General features: G+C 42.0%; 2 protein-coding genes across 2 annotated transcripts in view; both read right to left on the bottom strand.

Annotated features, from left to right (window-relative positions):
* ARSJ (arylsulfatase family member J) overlaps positions 1 to 1,061 on the bottom strand; it is a 57,976-nt gene extending 56,915 nt beyond the window's left edge. The window contains exon 1 of the mRNA XM_030565103.1: positions 310 to 1,061. Within this exon, the coding sequence (XP_030420963.1) occupies positions 310 to 686 (377 nt within the window). The 5' untranslated portion in view covers positions 687 to 1,061. The remainder of the gene's footprint in view (positions 1 to 309) is intronic.
* Positions 1,062 to 9,104: 8,043 nt separating this feature from the next.
* Positions 9,105 to 12,303, bottom strand: part of LOC115652776 (olfactory receptor 10A4-like) — a 15,983-nt gene continuing 12,784 nt past the window's right edge. Inside the window, exon 2 of the mRNA XM_030565218.1 lies at positions 9,105 to 9,115. The gene's annotated coding sequence lies outside the window, so the exon portion shown is untranslated. The remainder of the gene's footprint in view (positions 9,116 to 12,303) is intronic.

Here is a 12,303-nt window from a genome sequence, read left to right as displayed (position 1 = left end):
GTATATAAAGGAAAATTCATTCCTACAATATTAAGAAGTGGGTAACTCAGCTGATTTCTTGTTGGCTAACAAGATTACAGAGTGCAGGTCTTTATTCCACTATAAAAGTAATCGGGAAAAGTCTATTTTGTCCAAAAGAAAAAATGTATTAAACTTTAAAGTGAATCAACAGGTTATTTTTCCCCAAAATAAGATAAGCTCAATTTACACCTAATTACTTTCATCAGCAAAGAGCTTGTGCTGCCTTTAAGAGGAAGAGACTATAGCATTAAGTTTAAGAAGGTGAGAAGAATTAAGCAGTAAACTTACTTTCCTGTGATAAATTGGCTTCTGGAAGGTGTGCACATAGGCTGAACATAGTAATTCTCCAGTTTAACCCCTCCAGCTGCCAGCCTGTCCAGAGTTGGTGTCCTGATCTCTGACCCATGGTACCCTACATCTCTGAATCCCTGATCGTCAGCCAGGATGAAAACGATGTGAGGCTGAGAGGTGGGTGCGCTGCCCAATGGCTCCTCTCCAAGCTTGGCCCTTGTGGTCTCTGTTTCCTCCAGGGTAGATCCAAGGGTGTCCCAGGACAGGTAGCCGTAGGTGAGGAGGCTGAGCACGGAGAAGCCGACCAGCACCCCCCCGACTAGCATTGTCCCCTTGCAGAGCCAATGATGCGGTGCACACCCACCGGGGGCCATTCACTTCGGCTAAGGCTGGGGAGGGCGCAGGACAGATAGGGGCTCTAGGCACGGGAGCGAGGGCAGCCTCAAGCGGTTCCCACCCCAGGCGAGCCACTGGAAGCCCAGCTCATCCCGACCTGAGCTGCCTTTGCAGGCGGGGTGGGGGCAGGGGGCAGACCCCAGCCCCTCCTCCAAGCCCTAAAGGCACGAGGATGGCCGTAGCCAAGCCAGGATCAGAGCATCCTTCGCCGGTGTCCCGCCTGGAGCCAGGGGAGCTGCTGCGTCCCCGCGCCCATGCCGGGGGCGATTCGGCGCCCGCGAGAAGGGGACACCCCTAAGGCGCTGCCTCTCCGCTGGGGGTCGGCTGCTGCTAGAGGAGAAGCCCCCGAGCGCCCCCAGTCCAGTCTCCCGCCTGCTCTGCCGGGCGCTCCCCCCGCCTCACGCCGGGCATCAGGGAGAGTCTGCAGAACAAGCCGCCCCGCACCCTGACGCGAGCCCGCTCCCCTCCGGCCTGCGCTGGCGCTGCCGAGCGGCTCCCTCCGCCCTCCCCGCTCGGCGGGAGCCTCCCCCTCGCCTCCAGCTGCTCCCAGCGCACACACCGGCCGGCGGCTTCCTCTGCGGGGAGCCGGGGGGGGGGGAAAGCTGCCCCCCCACGAGCTCCGGCCAGCCCCACTCGGGGCCGCTTCCCTGCTGAGCCCGGAGACTGGCTCGGGTACCCCCCCCCAGGAGGGGCGGCCGCCGCCACCGGCCAGGCGGCTCGAGGGAGGAAGGGGGCAGGGCAGGGGAGCCCTGCGGGAGAACGTCTCTGAGCGCCGGAGTCAGCGCCCCGCCGCTCCGCACCACACCCCGTCCCCTCTTTCGCCCGCGCTCCTTGCTGTCGCCTGTTTCTCCCCTTCCCCTCCCCTGCAGTCCCATCGCCTCCATCCAGGCCTCCTCCCGTTCCCCTTGGCCTCTCCCCTCCACTCGACTCTGTCCCTCTCCGCACTCCCGCCCTTCCCTGCAGCCAGGGCAGGGCTCCTTAGCTGGAGACTTTCACTTTTCTTTTCTTTCTCTCCTCTCCCTTCTTCCTGTTGGCCGTAGCCCCCTTTCCCCTGCCCAAGTTGTTCTACCCTTTGCCTCTGTTCTCGGACGGCGGCAGGCTCCTTCCAGGCTCCAGCTGCGCAGCTATGGGGAAAAAAGCCACCTAGGGCCTGAAACACTCCCCCGACGGGGCCCAGCTGCTGCAGATCCAGACTACGGAGCCCCAGGCCCAGCTCCTTTCTGCTTTAGTGCTCGGTGCACTTCGCCGGCGTCCCCGGTGCCAAAGCTCAGGCAGCGCATTCCTAGCAGCCACCTCAGCAAGGCACCGTTTGTTTTGATTTTTCCTTCCCTTTCTTTAAACAATCCTGAGGCCAATTCCGAGGCTTCCAGCGGACAGGTTTTTCTTTCATCCCACTGTCTCTTTTGCAGAGGTTTCTCAGTCATTTTCGCTTCGCAGAACTATCCTTTGCAATATTTCTGAAATTACCACCAAAGCTGGAAAATATGAATGTGGAGAATTTGTCAGTTACAATCCTCTTTAATTCTGGTGCAATTGAGGCAAATGTTTGGAGAATACTGTTCAAAAAAGTTTCAGCAACTCTTTTCTCGTTGTTTTAAAATGTGTGTGTGCAGCAGTTTTTCAAATTCTTGTTAATGTGCTGGTTTAAGCTGTTTAGTATGAATAACCATGAACAACTTTTACCCAAACTAGATTACTTAGAAATCATTAACTCTTAACCACCCAGTCAAACAGAAGTCAAGATTTACCACACTTCTGAAGCACTGTTATCTTACAGTACCTACACCTGCAGCTCTTAGAAGCTCAAAGAATCCTTATTAAGATGTGAATTGGTTAGTATTCCATGTGGAGGAATATTTCTATTCTAACAGGAATGTTTCACTCTATATTTTTATAAAAATGAGGATTCTCCAAAAATTACTAAAAACCAGAACTATTCTGTGAAGAATTCTAGCTGTTTCACATTGTATGATTTTGATCTTTCACACTATATGTTCTTATGCCATTAGACTACACATTTTGATACTTCATTATTTGTTTGGCACAGCTTTCCTATTATATAACTCTGCATTCACTGATAATTTTATTTTTCCTGTAATGTTAAGACAATATTGATGATCTATTATAAATTAAACTACATCATTAAGGGCATAGGAATCACTACACAGGCTCAGACCAATAGTCCATCTATGCTGATATCTGTCTCTTCCAGTGGCCTGCACTAGATGCTTCAGAGGAAAGTTCAAGAAACCTGTAATGGACACTTACAGGAATCATGGGAAGTTTCTACCTAACCAACATCAATTAGTATTTGTATTAAACCTTGAAGCATGCAGGTTTCTATTCTTTAATTTTTTTAATCCTATTTAACACAAGTGCTTGGACAGACATTTTGCCTGGTTTGTTGTCTGGACAGACATAAATTAATACATAGCAGCACTTATTGTCACGCTCAGCACCAGACACTGAAGGAACACTGTCAACTTTAATTTGGGCCAACATTTAAATAATGTGAAAACAAGCTTTCATAAAATGTAAAACCAATACAAATGTTTCCAATATAAAATTTCCACTGAAAACAGTTGTTTTAAAAGAAATAAACATTCCACTGCAACATTTGAAACTCAAGTACTGCAGCAGTAAGAACCTGAAAGTGAAACTGGATTCAATGATTTTAGATCTCCAGCTTAAGGGCTTGTCTACACTGGAAAGTTTTGCCAGTTATAATGTACTGGTATAACTATACCAGTATAACGATATTGATTTAATTCCTAGTGTGGACACTTTTATTCCAAAATAAGAATGGCTTTTTAATCAGTGTAGCTTAAACCCCTTCCGAAGAGATATATGCTTAATTGAAAATAGACCTTATCCTGGAATGAGAGTGGGCACAAAGTGACTTTTACTGGTATAACTATATCTGTTTAAATTCATACCTTAACATAAAATATACAAAAAAGAACTCCAAACAAAATGTATATACAGTGAAATGTCAATTAGATTAAAAATATTCTCTCACTTTTAATAATTGATTCTTCAGGGAAATATATTTGTTTTCTCTTTAGTTAGTACGTGCTCTAACAGTGTACCTTGCCTGGATAGATATTTAGAGCACCCTCTAGACTAACCAGGCCTAACGACACTATAAATACTGCTTGTAATTTAAGACCAGACAAATTTTGGCCTCAAGTTTTATAATCATTTAAACAAAACACATATATTTAAACGTATCAGTTATTTTCTGTCTTCAATTTATCTCAAATATTTCAGGAACATCCAAAATGTTCAGATAAACATGGAGTTGGCTCCCCAAGATCATTGCTGAGTAAGTGATTAATGCTAGTGAACAGAACTATAGGGTCAGAGAAGAGGGAGCTTAGAGCTGAAAAGGTTTTTGCCCTACTGTGCAGACACAATAGAATTTATCTTTGGATAATAAACAGGGGAACAGCTGTATAACCAGACAAGAACAGAACACACCTTCCTATTTTCCCATCCTGCCTTATTAAAAGTGGCTCCCTTACTCATGCAAAACTGTAAGCCATCACTCAATAACAAATGAAAACTTTCCATGGTCGTCACTGTCAAAGGTCTAAAAACCTGGCTGCTATTCTATGTATACTTGATTAAACAGTTGTTGGTTTTTACAGAATAGGCTTGCATCAGCATGGCATTACAATGATCTTGGAGTAAGAGTGTTTGCCTGTCTTTAATATTTCACTTTAGAATATCTTTTGAGCAATTGGTATTTGTAAACAATGATTTATGCAATCCCAGAATGCCCAAAGAAACTGAATTAGAAGGGAAACTACATGAAGTGTTTTTACTTTATGAAAAAATATTTAACAGCCACATAAACCTGTATTTGAAGGAAGTTTACCTGTCAATTCATATGTAAAGTAATTATAACAGCATATAATTGTTACTTTATAGGAAGTCAGTGGGGTGCAGCATCTTTGTGCCACACTGCTGGCATAGAAAGGCCATAAAGCTAATTTAACTGTCACAGGGAGGATCACCTTAGTGTAAGGGTTATCATCTGGTGGTAAGGGCTCTTAAACTAAACAATACCTAAGGTATTCATATCACCATTTAGGGTGACCAGATGTCCCAATTGTATAGGGATAGTCCTGATTTTGGAGACTTTTTCTTATATAGGCACCTATTACCCTCCCACAATCTGTCCTGATTTTTTACACTCTGGTCACCTTATCACCATTGTAGCTGAGCACCTCCCTATCTTTAATGTATTTTCCCTCACAACACCCCCATGAGGCAGGAAAGTGCTATTATCACCATTTTGAGGATGGAGAACAACTGAGAAGCTACGTGATGTACTCAAGTTAACAAAGGAAGTCTGTGGCACAGCAGGGACTTCAACCCTGGTCTTTAAACTCCTAGGCAAATAATCTAACTACTAGACCATCCTTCATCTGATAACCACCCTATAACCTTCCTTCTCTCGTAAGAACATAAGAATAGCCATACTGGGTCAGACCAAAGGTCCATCCAGCCCAGTATCCTGTCTACTGACAGAGGCCAATGCCAGGTGCCCCAGAAGGAGTGAACCTAACAGGTAATGATCAAGTGATCTCTCTCCTGCCGTCCATCACCACCCTCTGACAAACAGAGGCTAGGAACACCATTCCTTACCCATCCTGGTTAATAGCCATTAATGGACTTAATCTCCATGAATTTATCCAGTTCTCTTTTAAACTCTGTTGTAGTCCTAGCCTTCACAACGTCCTCAGGCAAGGAGTTCCACAGGTTGACTGTGTGCTGTGTGAAGAAGAACTTCCTTTTATTTGTCTTAAATTTGCTGCCCAATAATTTCATTTGGTGGCCCCTAGTTCTTATATTATGGGAACAAGTAAATAACTTTTCCTTATTCACTTTCTCCACATCACTCATCATTATATATACCTCTATCATATCCCCCCTTAGTCTCCTCTTTTCCAAGCTGAAAAATCCTAGCCTCTTTAATGTCTCCTCATATGGGAACCATTCCAAACCCCTAATCATTTCAGTTGCCCTTCTCTGAACCTTTTCTAATGCCAGTATATCTTTTTTTGAGATGAGGAGACCACATCTGTATGCAGTATTCAAGATGTGGGTGTACCATGGATTTATATAAGGGCAATAAGATATTCTCTGTCTTATTCTCTATCCTCTTCTTAATGATTCCTAACATCCTGTTTGCTTTTTTGACTGCCACTGCACAGTGTGGATGTCTTCAGAGAACTATCCATAATAACTCCAAGATCTTTTTCCTGATTAGTTGTAGCTAAATTAGCCCTCCATTATATTGTATGTATAGTTGGGGTTATTTTTCCCAATGTGCATTACTTTACATTTATCCACATTAAATTTCATTTACCATTTTGTTGCCCAATCACTTAGTTTTGTGAGATCTTTTTTAAGTTCTTCACAGTCTGCTTTGGTCTTAACTAACTTGAGCAGTTTAGTATCATATGCAAACTTTGCCACCTCACTTTTAATCCTTTTCTACAGATCATTTATGAATAATTTGATTAGGATCGGTCCTAGGACTGACACCACTAGTTACCCCTCTCCATTCTGAAAATTTACCATTTATTCCTACCCTTTGTTCCCTGTCTTTTAACCAGTTCTCAGTCCATGAAAGGATCTTCCCTCTTATCCCATGACAACTTAATTTATATAAGAGCCTTTGGTGAGGGACTTTTGCAAAGGCTTTCTGGAAATCTAAGTACACTATGTCCACTGGATCCCCCTGTCCACATGTTTGTTGACCCCTTCAAAGAACTCTAATAGATTAGTAAAACATGATTTCTCTTAACAGAAACCATGTTGACTTTTGCCCAAAAATTTATGTTCTTCTATGTGTCTGACAATTTTATTCTTTACAATTGTTTCAACTAATTTGCCTGGTACTGACATTAGATTTACCAGTCTGTAATTGCTGGGATCACCTCTAGATCCCTTTTTAAATATTAGCATTACATTAGCTATCTTCCAGTCACTGGGTACAGAAGCCAATTTAAAGGATAGGTTACAAACCATAGTTAGTAGTTCTGCAATTTCACATTTGAGTTCTTTCAGAACTCTTGGGTGAATGCCATCTGGTCCCAATTACTTGTTACTGTTAAGTAGGGTGACCAGATGTCCCGATTTAATAGGGAAAGTCCCGATTTTGGGGGCTTTTCCTTATATAGGCACCTATTGCCCCCACCCCCATCCCGATATTTTACACTTGCTATCTGGTGACCCTACTGTTAAGTTTATCAATTAATTCCAAAATCTCCTCTAGTGACACCTCAATCTGTGACAATTCCTCAAATTCGTCACTTACAAAAGCCAGCTCAGGTTTGGGAATCTCCCTAACATCCTCAGTCGTGAACACTGAAGCAAAGAATTCATTTAGTTTCTCCACAATGACTTTATCATCTTTAAGCACTCCTTTTGTATCTCGATCATCCTGCTTCTGATATACTTAAAAAACATTTTGTTATTACCTTTTGAGTTTTTGGCTAGCTGTTCTTCAAACTCCTTTTTGGCTTTTCTTATTACATTTTTACATTTAATTTGGCAATGTTTATGCTCCTTTCTATTTACTTCACTAGGATTTGACTTCCACTTTTTAAAAGATGCCTTTTTGTCTCCCACTGCTTCTTTTATATGGTTGTTAAGCCACGGTGGCTCTTTTTTAGTTCTTTTACTGTGTTTTTTAATTTGGGGTATACATTTAAGTTGGGCCTCTATTATGGTATCTTTGAAGAGTGTCCATGCAGCTTGCAGGGATTTCACTCTAGTCACTGTACCTTTTAATTTCTATTTAACTAACCCCTTTATTTTTGCATAGTTCCCCTTCTGAAGTTAAATGCCATAGTATTGGGCTGTTGAGGTGTTCTTCCCACCACAGGAATGTTAAAAAGTTATTATATTATGGTCGCTATTTTCAAGTGATCCTGTTATAGTTATCTCTTGGACCAGATGCTGCACTCCACTCAGGACTAAATTGAGAATTGTCTCTCCCCTTGTCAGTTCCCATACCAGCTGCTCCAAGAAGAAGTCATTTAAAGTATCAAGAAATTTTGTCTCTGTATTGCGTCCTGAAGTGAAATGTTCCCAATCAATATGGAGATAATTGAAGTCCTCCACTCTTATTGAGGTCTTTATTTTGCTAGCCTCTCTAATCTCCCTTAGCTTTTCATCGTCACTATCACTGTCATGGTCAGGTGGTCAATAGATTCCTAATGTTATATTCTTATTAGAGCATGAAATTACTAACCATAGAGATTCTATGGAACATGTGGATTCACTTAAGATTTTTATTTCATTTGATTCTACATTTTCTTTCACATATAGTGCCACTCCTCCACCCCCCCGCCACCCCGGGCCCGACCTGTTCTGTCCTTCCAATATATTTAGTATCCTGGAATGATTGTGTCCCATTGAGTGTCCTCCCTCCACCAGGTTTCTGTGATGCCTATTATATCAATATTCTCCTTTAACACAAGGCACTCTAGTTCGCCCATCTTATTATTTAGACTCTAGCATTTGTGTACAAGCACTTTAAAAACTTGTCACTGTTTATTTGTCTGCCCTTTTCTGATGTGTCCGATTCTTTTTTATGTGAATGTTTCTTGTCTGATCTGGCCCCTACTTTATCCTCTTCCATCCTCTCCTCCTGACTAAAACCTAGAGAATCTCTATCAATAGACTCTCCTCTAAGAGAAGTCTCTGTCCAATCCACGTGTTCCTCTGTAGCAGATGGCTTTTCCCAATCTTAGTTTAAAAACTGCTCTGCAACCTTTTTAATGTTAAGTGCCAGCAGTCTGGATCCACTTTGGTTTAGGTGGAGTCCATCTCTCCTGTATAGGCTCCCCCTATCTCAAAAATTTCCCCAGTTCCTAATAAATCTAAACCCCTCCTCTCTGCACCATCATCTCATCCACGCATTGAGACTCTGAAGCTCTGCCTGCCTACCTGGTCCTGTGCGTGGAACTGGAAGCATTTCTGAGAATTCCACCATAGAGGTCCTGGATTTCAGTCTCTACCCTGCATCCTAATGTAGGATGATGGAGGAGGAGGAGGAGTTAGATAAAGTGAAGCATGACTGAGATGTTCCTAACTTCACGAAGGTCCTGGTAGCGGTTGCATCTCATTTTGAATTAGAACATCCCTCACTCTTCTTTGACACAGTGCAGGGGAATGGTCATGCACAGAGCAGCACCAGGATCAGCTTTTAAGTCACCATTTCATATTTTGAGGCTCTGTCCCAAGGCTAGCATACTTAATAGTTTAGCCACACAATGTGAATTTTACTACAAAAATATCTACAACCAGCTAGTCTTTTGTTTAAACAAGACTAAAAATGCTAATGTATTTATATATTACTTTTAAGTACAATTTTGGAATATTGTTACTGTGACAAGACTGAGTGTATATTTGGGGTACCCTGGAATGAGTCACCTTGTTACCCTCTGTCTCCAGGAAGGAGGAGTCTGTCTTGTAGTAGCTGAGTGTCAGCTCCCTAGCACCGCCAGCCTTTCAGCCACTCAAGCACTTTCGACCGAGCTCTGCCCCATGTTCACACTGCAGGTTAACAATAGAGCCCCCTGGAATCATTCCTCTGATATCCAGTCCCTGACACTGGATACTTACAGAAATTCCAGATCATTTGCACTCAAAGGTGCAATGTACACCAATTTACCGGTTTTACCTTAAACCACTACTCCTGTACGTCACAGAGCATTTGTGAACACTTATGATAAAACAAAAGTAGGTTTATTTAAGAAAGAATAAAGATTTAACTAGAAACAAGAGTGTGGTGGAAAGAAGTGATTATAATACAAACCAAAATCATAAAATGTGAACCTGGGTTTACATTTATCAATAGTAATGTTTCCTATCTAATAAAGTAGACTCTCCCTTCTCCCATCCCAAGCTTAGTCTGTTGCAGAACAGCCTGGTTTCTCAATAATCAGGATTCAAATCATTCTTTAAAGAAACCCCTCTCCCAGGGGTTTTCCACAGTGATTGGATCCAGAATATCTTTCCCTATTCTGTGTTATACAGAAAACAGTCTTTTGTTTCTGTTCACAGCCATACAAGGGTCTGTCTGTTGTAATGTTCCTTTTTCATTTTGATTGTTTGGTGGGGCCTCTCATGGTTTTCCATTGGCAGTTTTGGGAGGGAGCAAGGCTGGTCAATTGATCCTTGCATTACCTCAGTGGCTGATTAGGGAGTCACAAACTCCCTATTACTTGGATGGGCCATACCTAAGGCCGCAAACACACTCAGGAAGATAACAGTTTTATAAAATGCAGGGCAGTTGAAAAATCAAATGAGATTAGGTCAAAGCCTGTTTATACCACCCATGTGTTTTTAATGAGAGGGAACACAAAGGATTAACATAATATGGCTAGACTCTGACTTTAGGCATAGCTCTGAGGTAGGGGTAGTATATAAACTATACCAACCCAGGAATAGCCCTGGTGGGAGGCATTTGTGACTCAGAAATGCACTTCAGTCACAGTTCCTCTCCTGTTCCCTTCTCGCTCCCAAGGGATAGCTATTTACTGCTGGCCTATACTAGATATCAATAATATGGAGTTTGGGATTTAAAAGGTTTAGATAAATGTTTCTTACCCTTATGAAAGGCACAATGCAAGTTACTTTGGAGAATGTACATAAGAATGTTTCCAAGAGAAGATGAAAACATACCTTCAGATTTTCCTGTTCTGCCTTACAACAGTGATTACTCCAGACAGCAAGTATGGAGATGAAATCAAAGCTCTACCTATTCCCCACCTCTTACAGTGAGGGCATAAGAAGCCCTTACCTCTATCCCTGCTTACTTTTATGTGAATAGACCTACAGTCTGGGAAACCCATGCTGGAACATATTAAAGGGATTCTTATTCCCTCATACTTCCTTGTATGAGTGCACAATCTGAGTGACACTCTAGGGGTACGTCTACACTACCCACCGGATCAGTGGGTAGCAATCGATCTATCGGGTATCCATTTATCACGTGTAGTGTAGACATGATAAGTCGATCCCCGATCGCTCTCCCATCGACTGCTGAACTCCAGCTCGGTGAGAGGTGGAAGCAAAGTTTACGGGGGAGCAAAGGACGTCTATCCTGTGCCGCAAGGAGGCGAAGTAAGTGATTCTAAGTTGATCTAAGATACGTTGACTTCAGCTACGCTATTCTCATAGCCAAACTTGCGTATCTTAGATTGATCTCTCCCCTCCAGTGTAGACCAGGCCTAAGTTATAGTGGGAAAAAGTAGTGGAAGCAAGGGTAGAAACTCGAAAAATCACATTCTGGAAGCAGATAATGTTGAAATAATTGTGAGGAACTGCTAGTTAGACATTCAAATAATAAAATTATAATTGTTCCTGCTAACATGTAGCCAGACAGTCCTCAATAGTGGAGACTAGCATGGTTTCTTCTTACCTTGAGGTCAAAGCTGTCTTTGTACCAAATGAAAATAAATAAGTCATAACTCAGAGTAAGCCTTTCTGTAGACCTCAGATGATATCCCTTATGGATAAATACCCCACAAAATATAAGCTAGTTACAAAAAACAGGACCCTTTGCCAAGGGGCCTAACCCATTTCACTGGGTTTATCATTTACTCTGCTAGAGGCTAGAAAAATGATTATTTTTAGTTTGTTTAAAGAACAATTACACTGTACTATTATATTTAGTTTAATAAGTACAATTGTGGGAACAAAAACAACTCTGACATACAGAAACAGTAATTTTCATGTTTACAATAATAAGAAATTTAATTTTATCTTTCCTACTAACAGTGCTTCTATTGCTAATTTAATTCCTTCACACGACTGTCTTCAGTGGTCCTGAAAAATATTGGACTGCAGAGTGAGACAACATTTTGTTTCCTAAGTGGATGCTGTGCTTTTGCCAGGCACTCATTGCAGGAAACAACATACTATAAACATAAATAAAAATCTGATGATTTATGAGAGTGACATCATTCCCTTTGCTCTCATTGGTGGAACCTGGTAATTATTTCACAGATGTGATATCCATGAATTGCCTGATTCCACCGGTGAGTTTCTCTGACATAACTTGTTCTATATTTAATGCAGATTTTCCTCAGTTCCCTGCAGGATTTCATGGGAAAAGGTCCTGATTCTGATCTCAGCTGCATACAATGGTATAAATCTGGAGTTATTCAACTGGTGCCAATAAAGTTACTCTGGACTGACATCTGGGAAAGTGAGATCAGGATTTAAACCCTATGTATTCATATCATGGCAACTCCTGCAGAGATTCAAATCTGTTGAAGTTTGTAGAGAGAGTCTTTTGCCTTTATGTAGGAACCTACTACTATTATACCACTATTTTCTTTTCATATAGCAAGTCCAAAAGAAAATGGAAGCATTTATTGCTCCAAAAGAAAATGGAAGCATTTATATATATACACACACACTGTACAGCATCACTGAAGTACAGCCATTTCTGAATGCAGCAACCAGCTGATATATTGCACACTACATATTAATTAGGGAAGGGGATATTTTGATGGTGGACCAAGCACAAATCCCTGCTAAAACAGAAAGTGGCATGTGATCTGT

This window comes from Gopherus evgoodei, chromosome 5 (assembly GCF_007399415.2).
Source record: "Gopherus evgoodei ecotype Sinaloan lineage chromosome 5, rGopEvg1_v1.p, whole genome shotgun sequence".
Lineage (NCBI taxonomy): Eukaryota > Metazoa > Chordata > Testudines > Testudinidae > Gopherus > Gopherus evgoodei.
The sequence above is the reverse complement of the archived record's forward strand: the minus strand, read 5'-3'. Positions and strand labels throughout refer to the sequence as shown.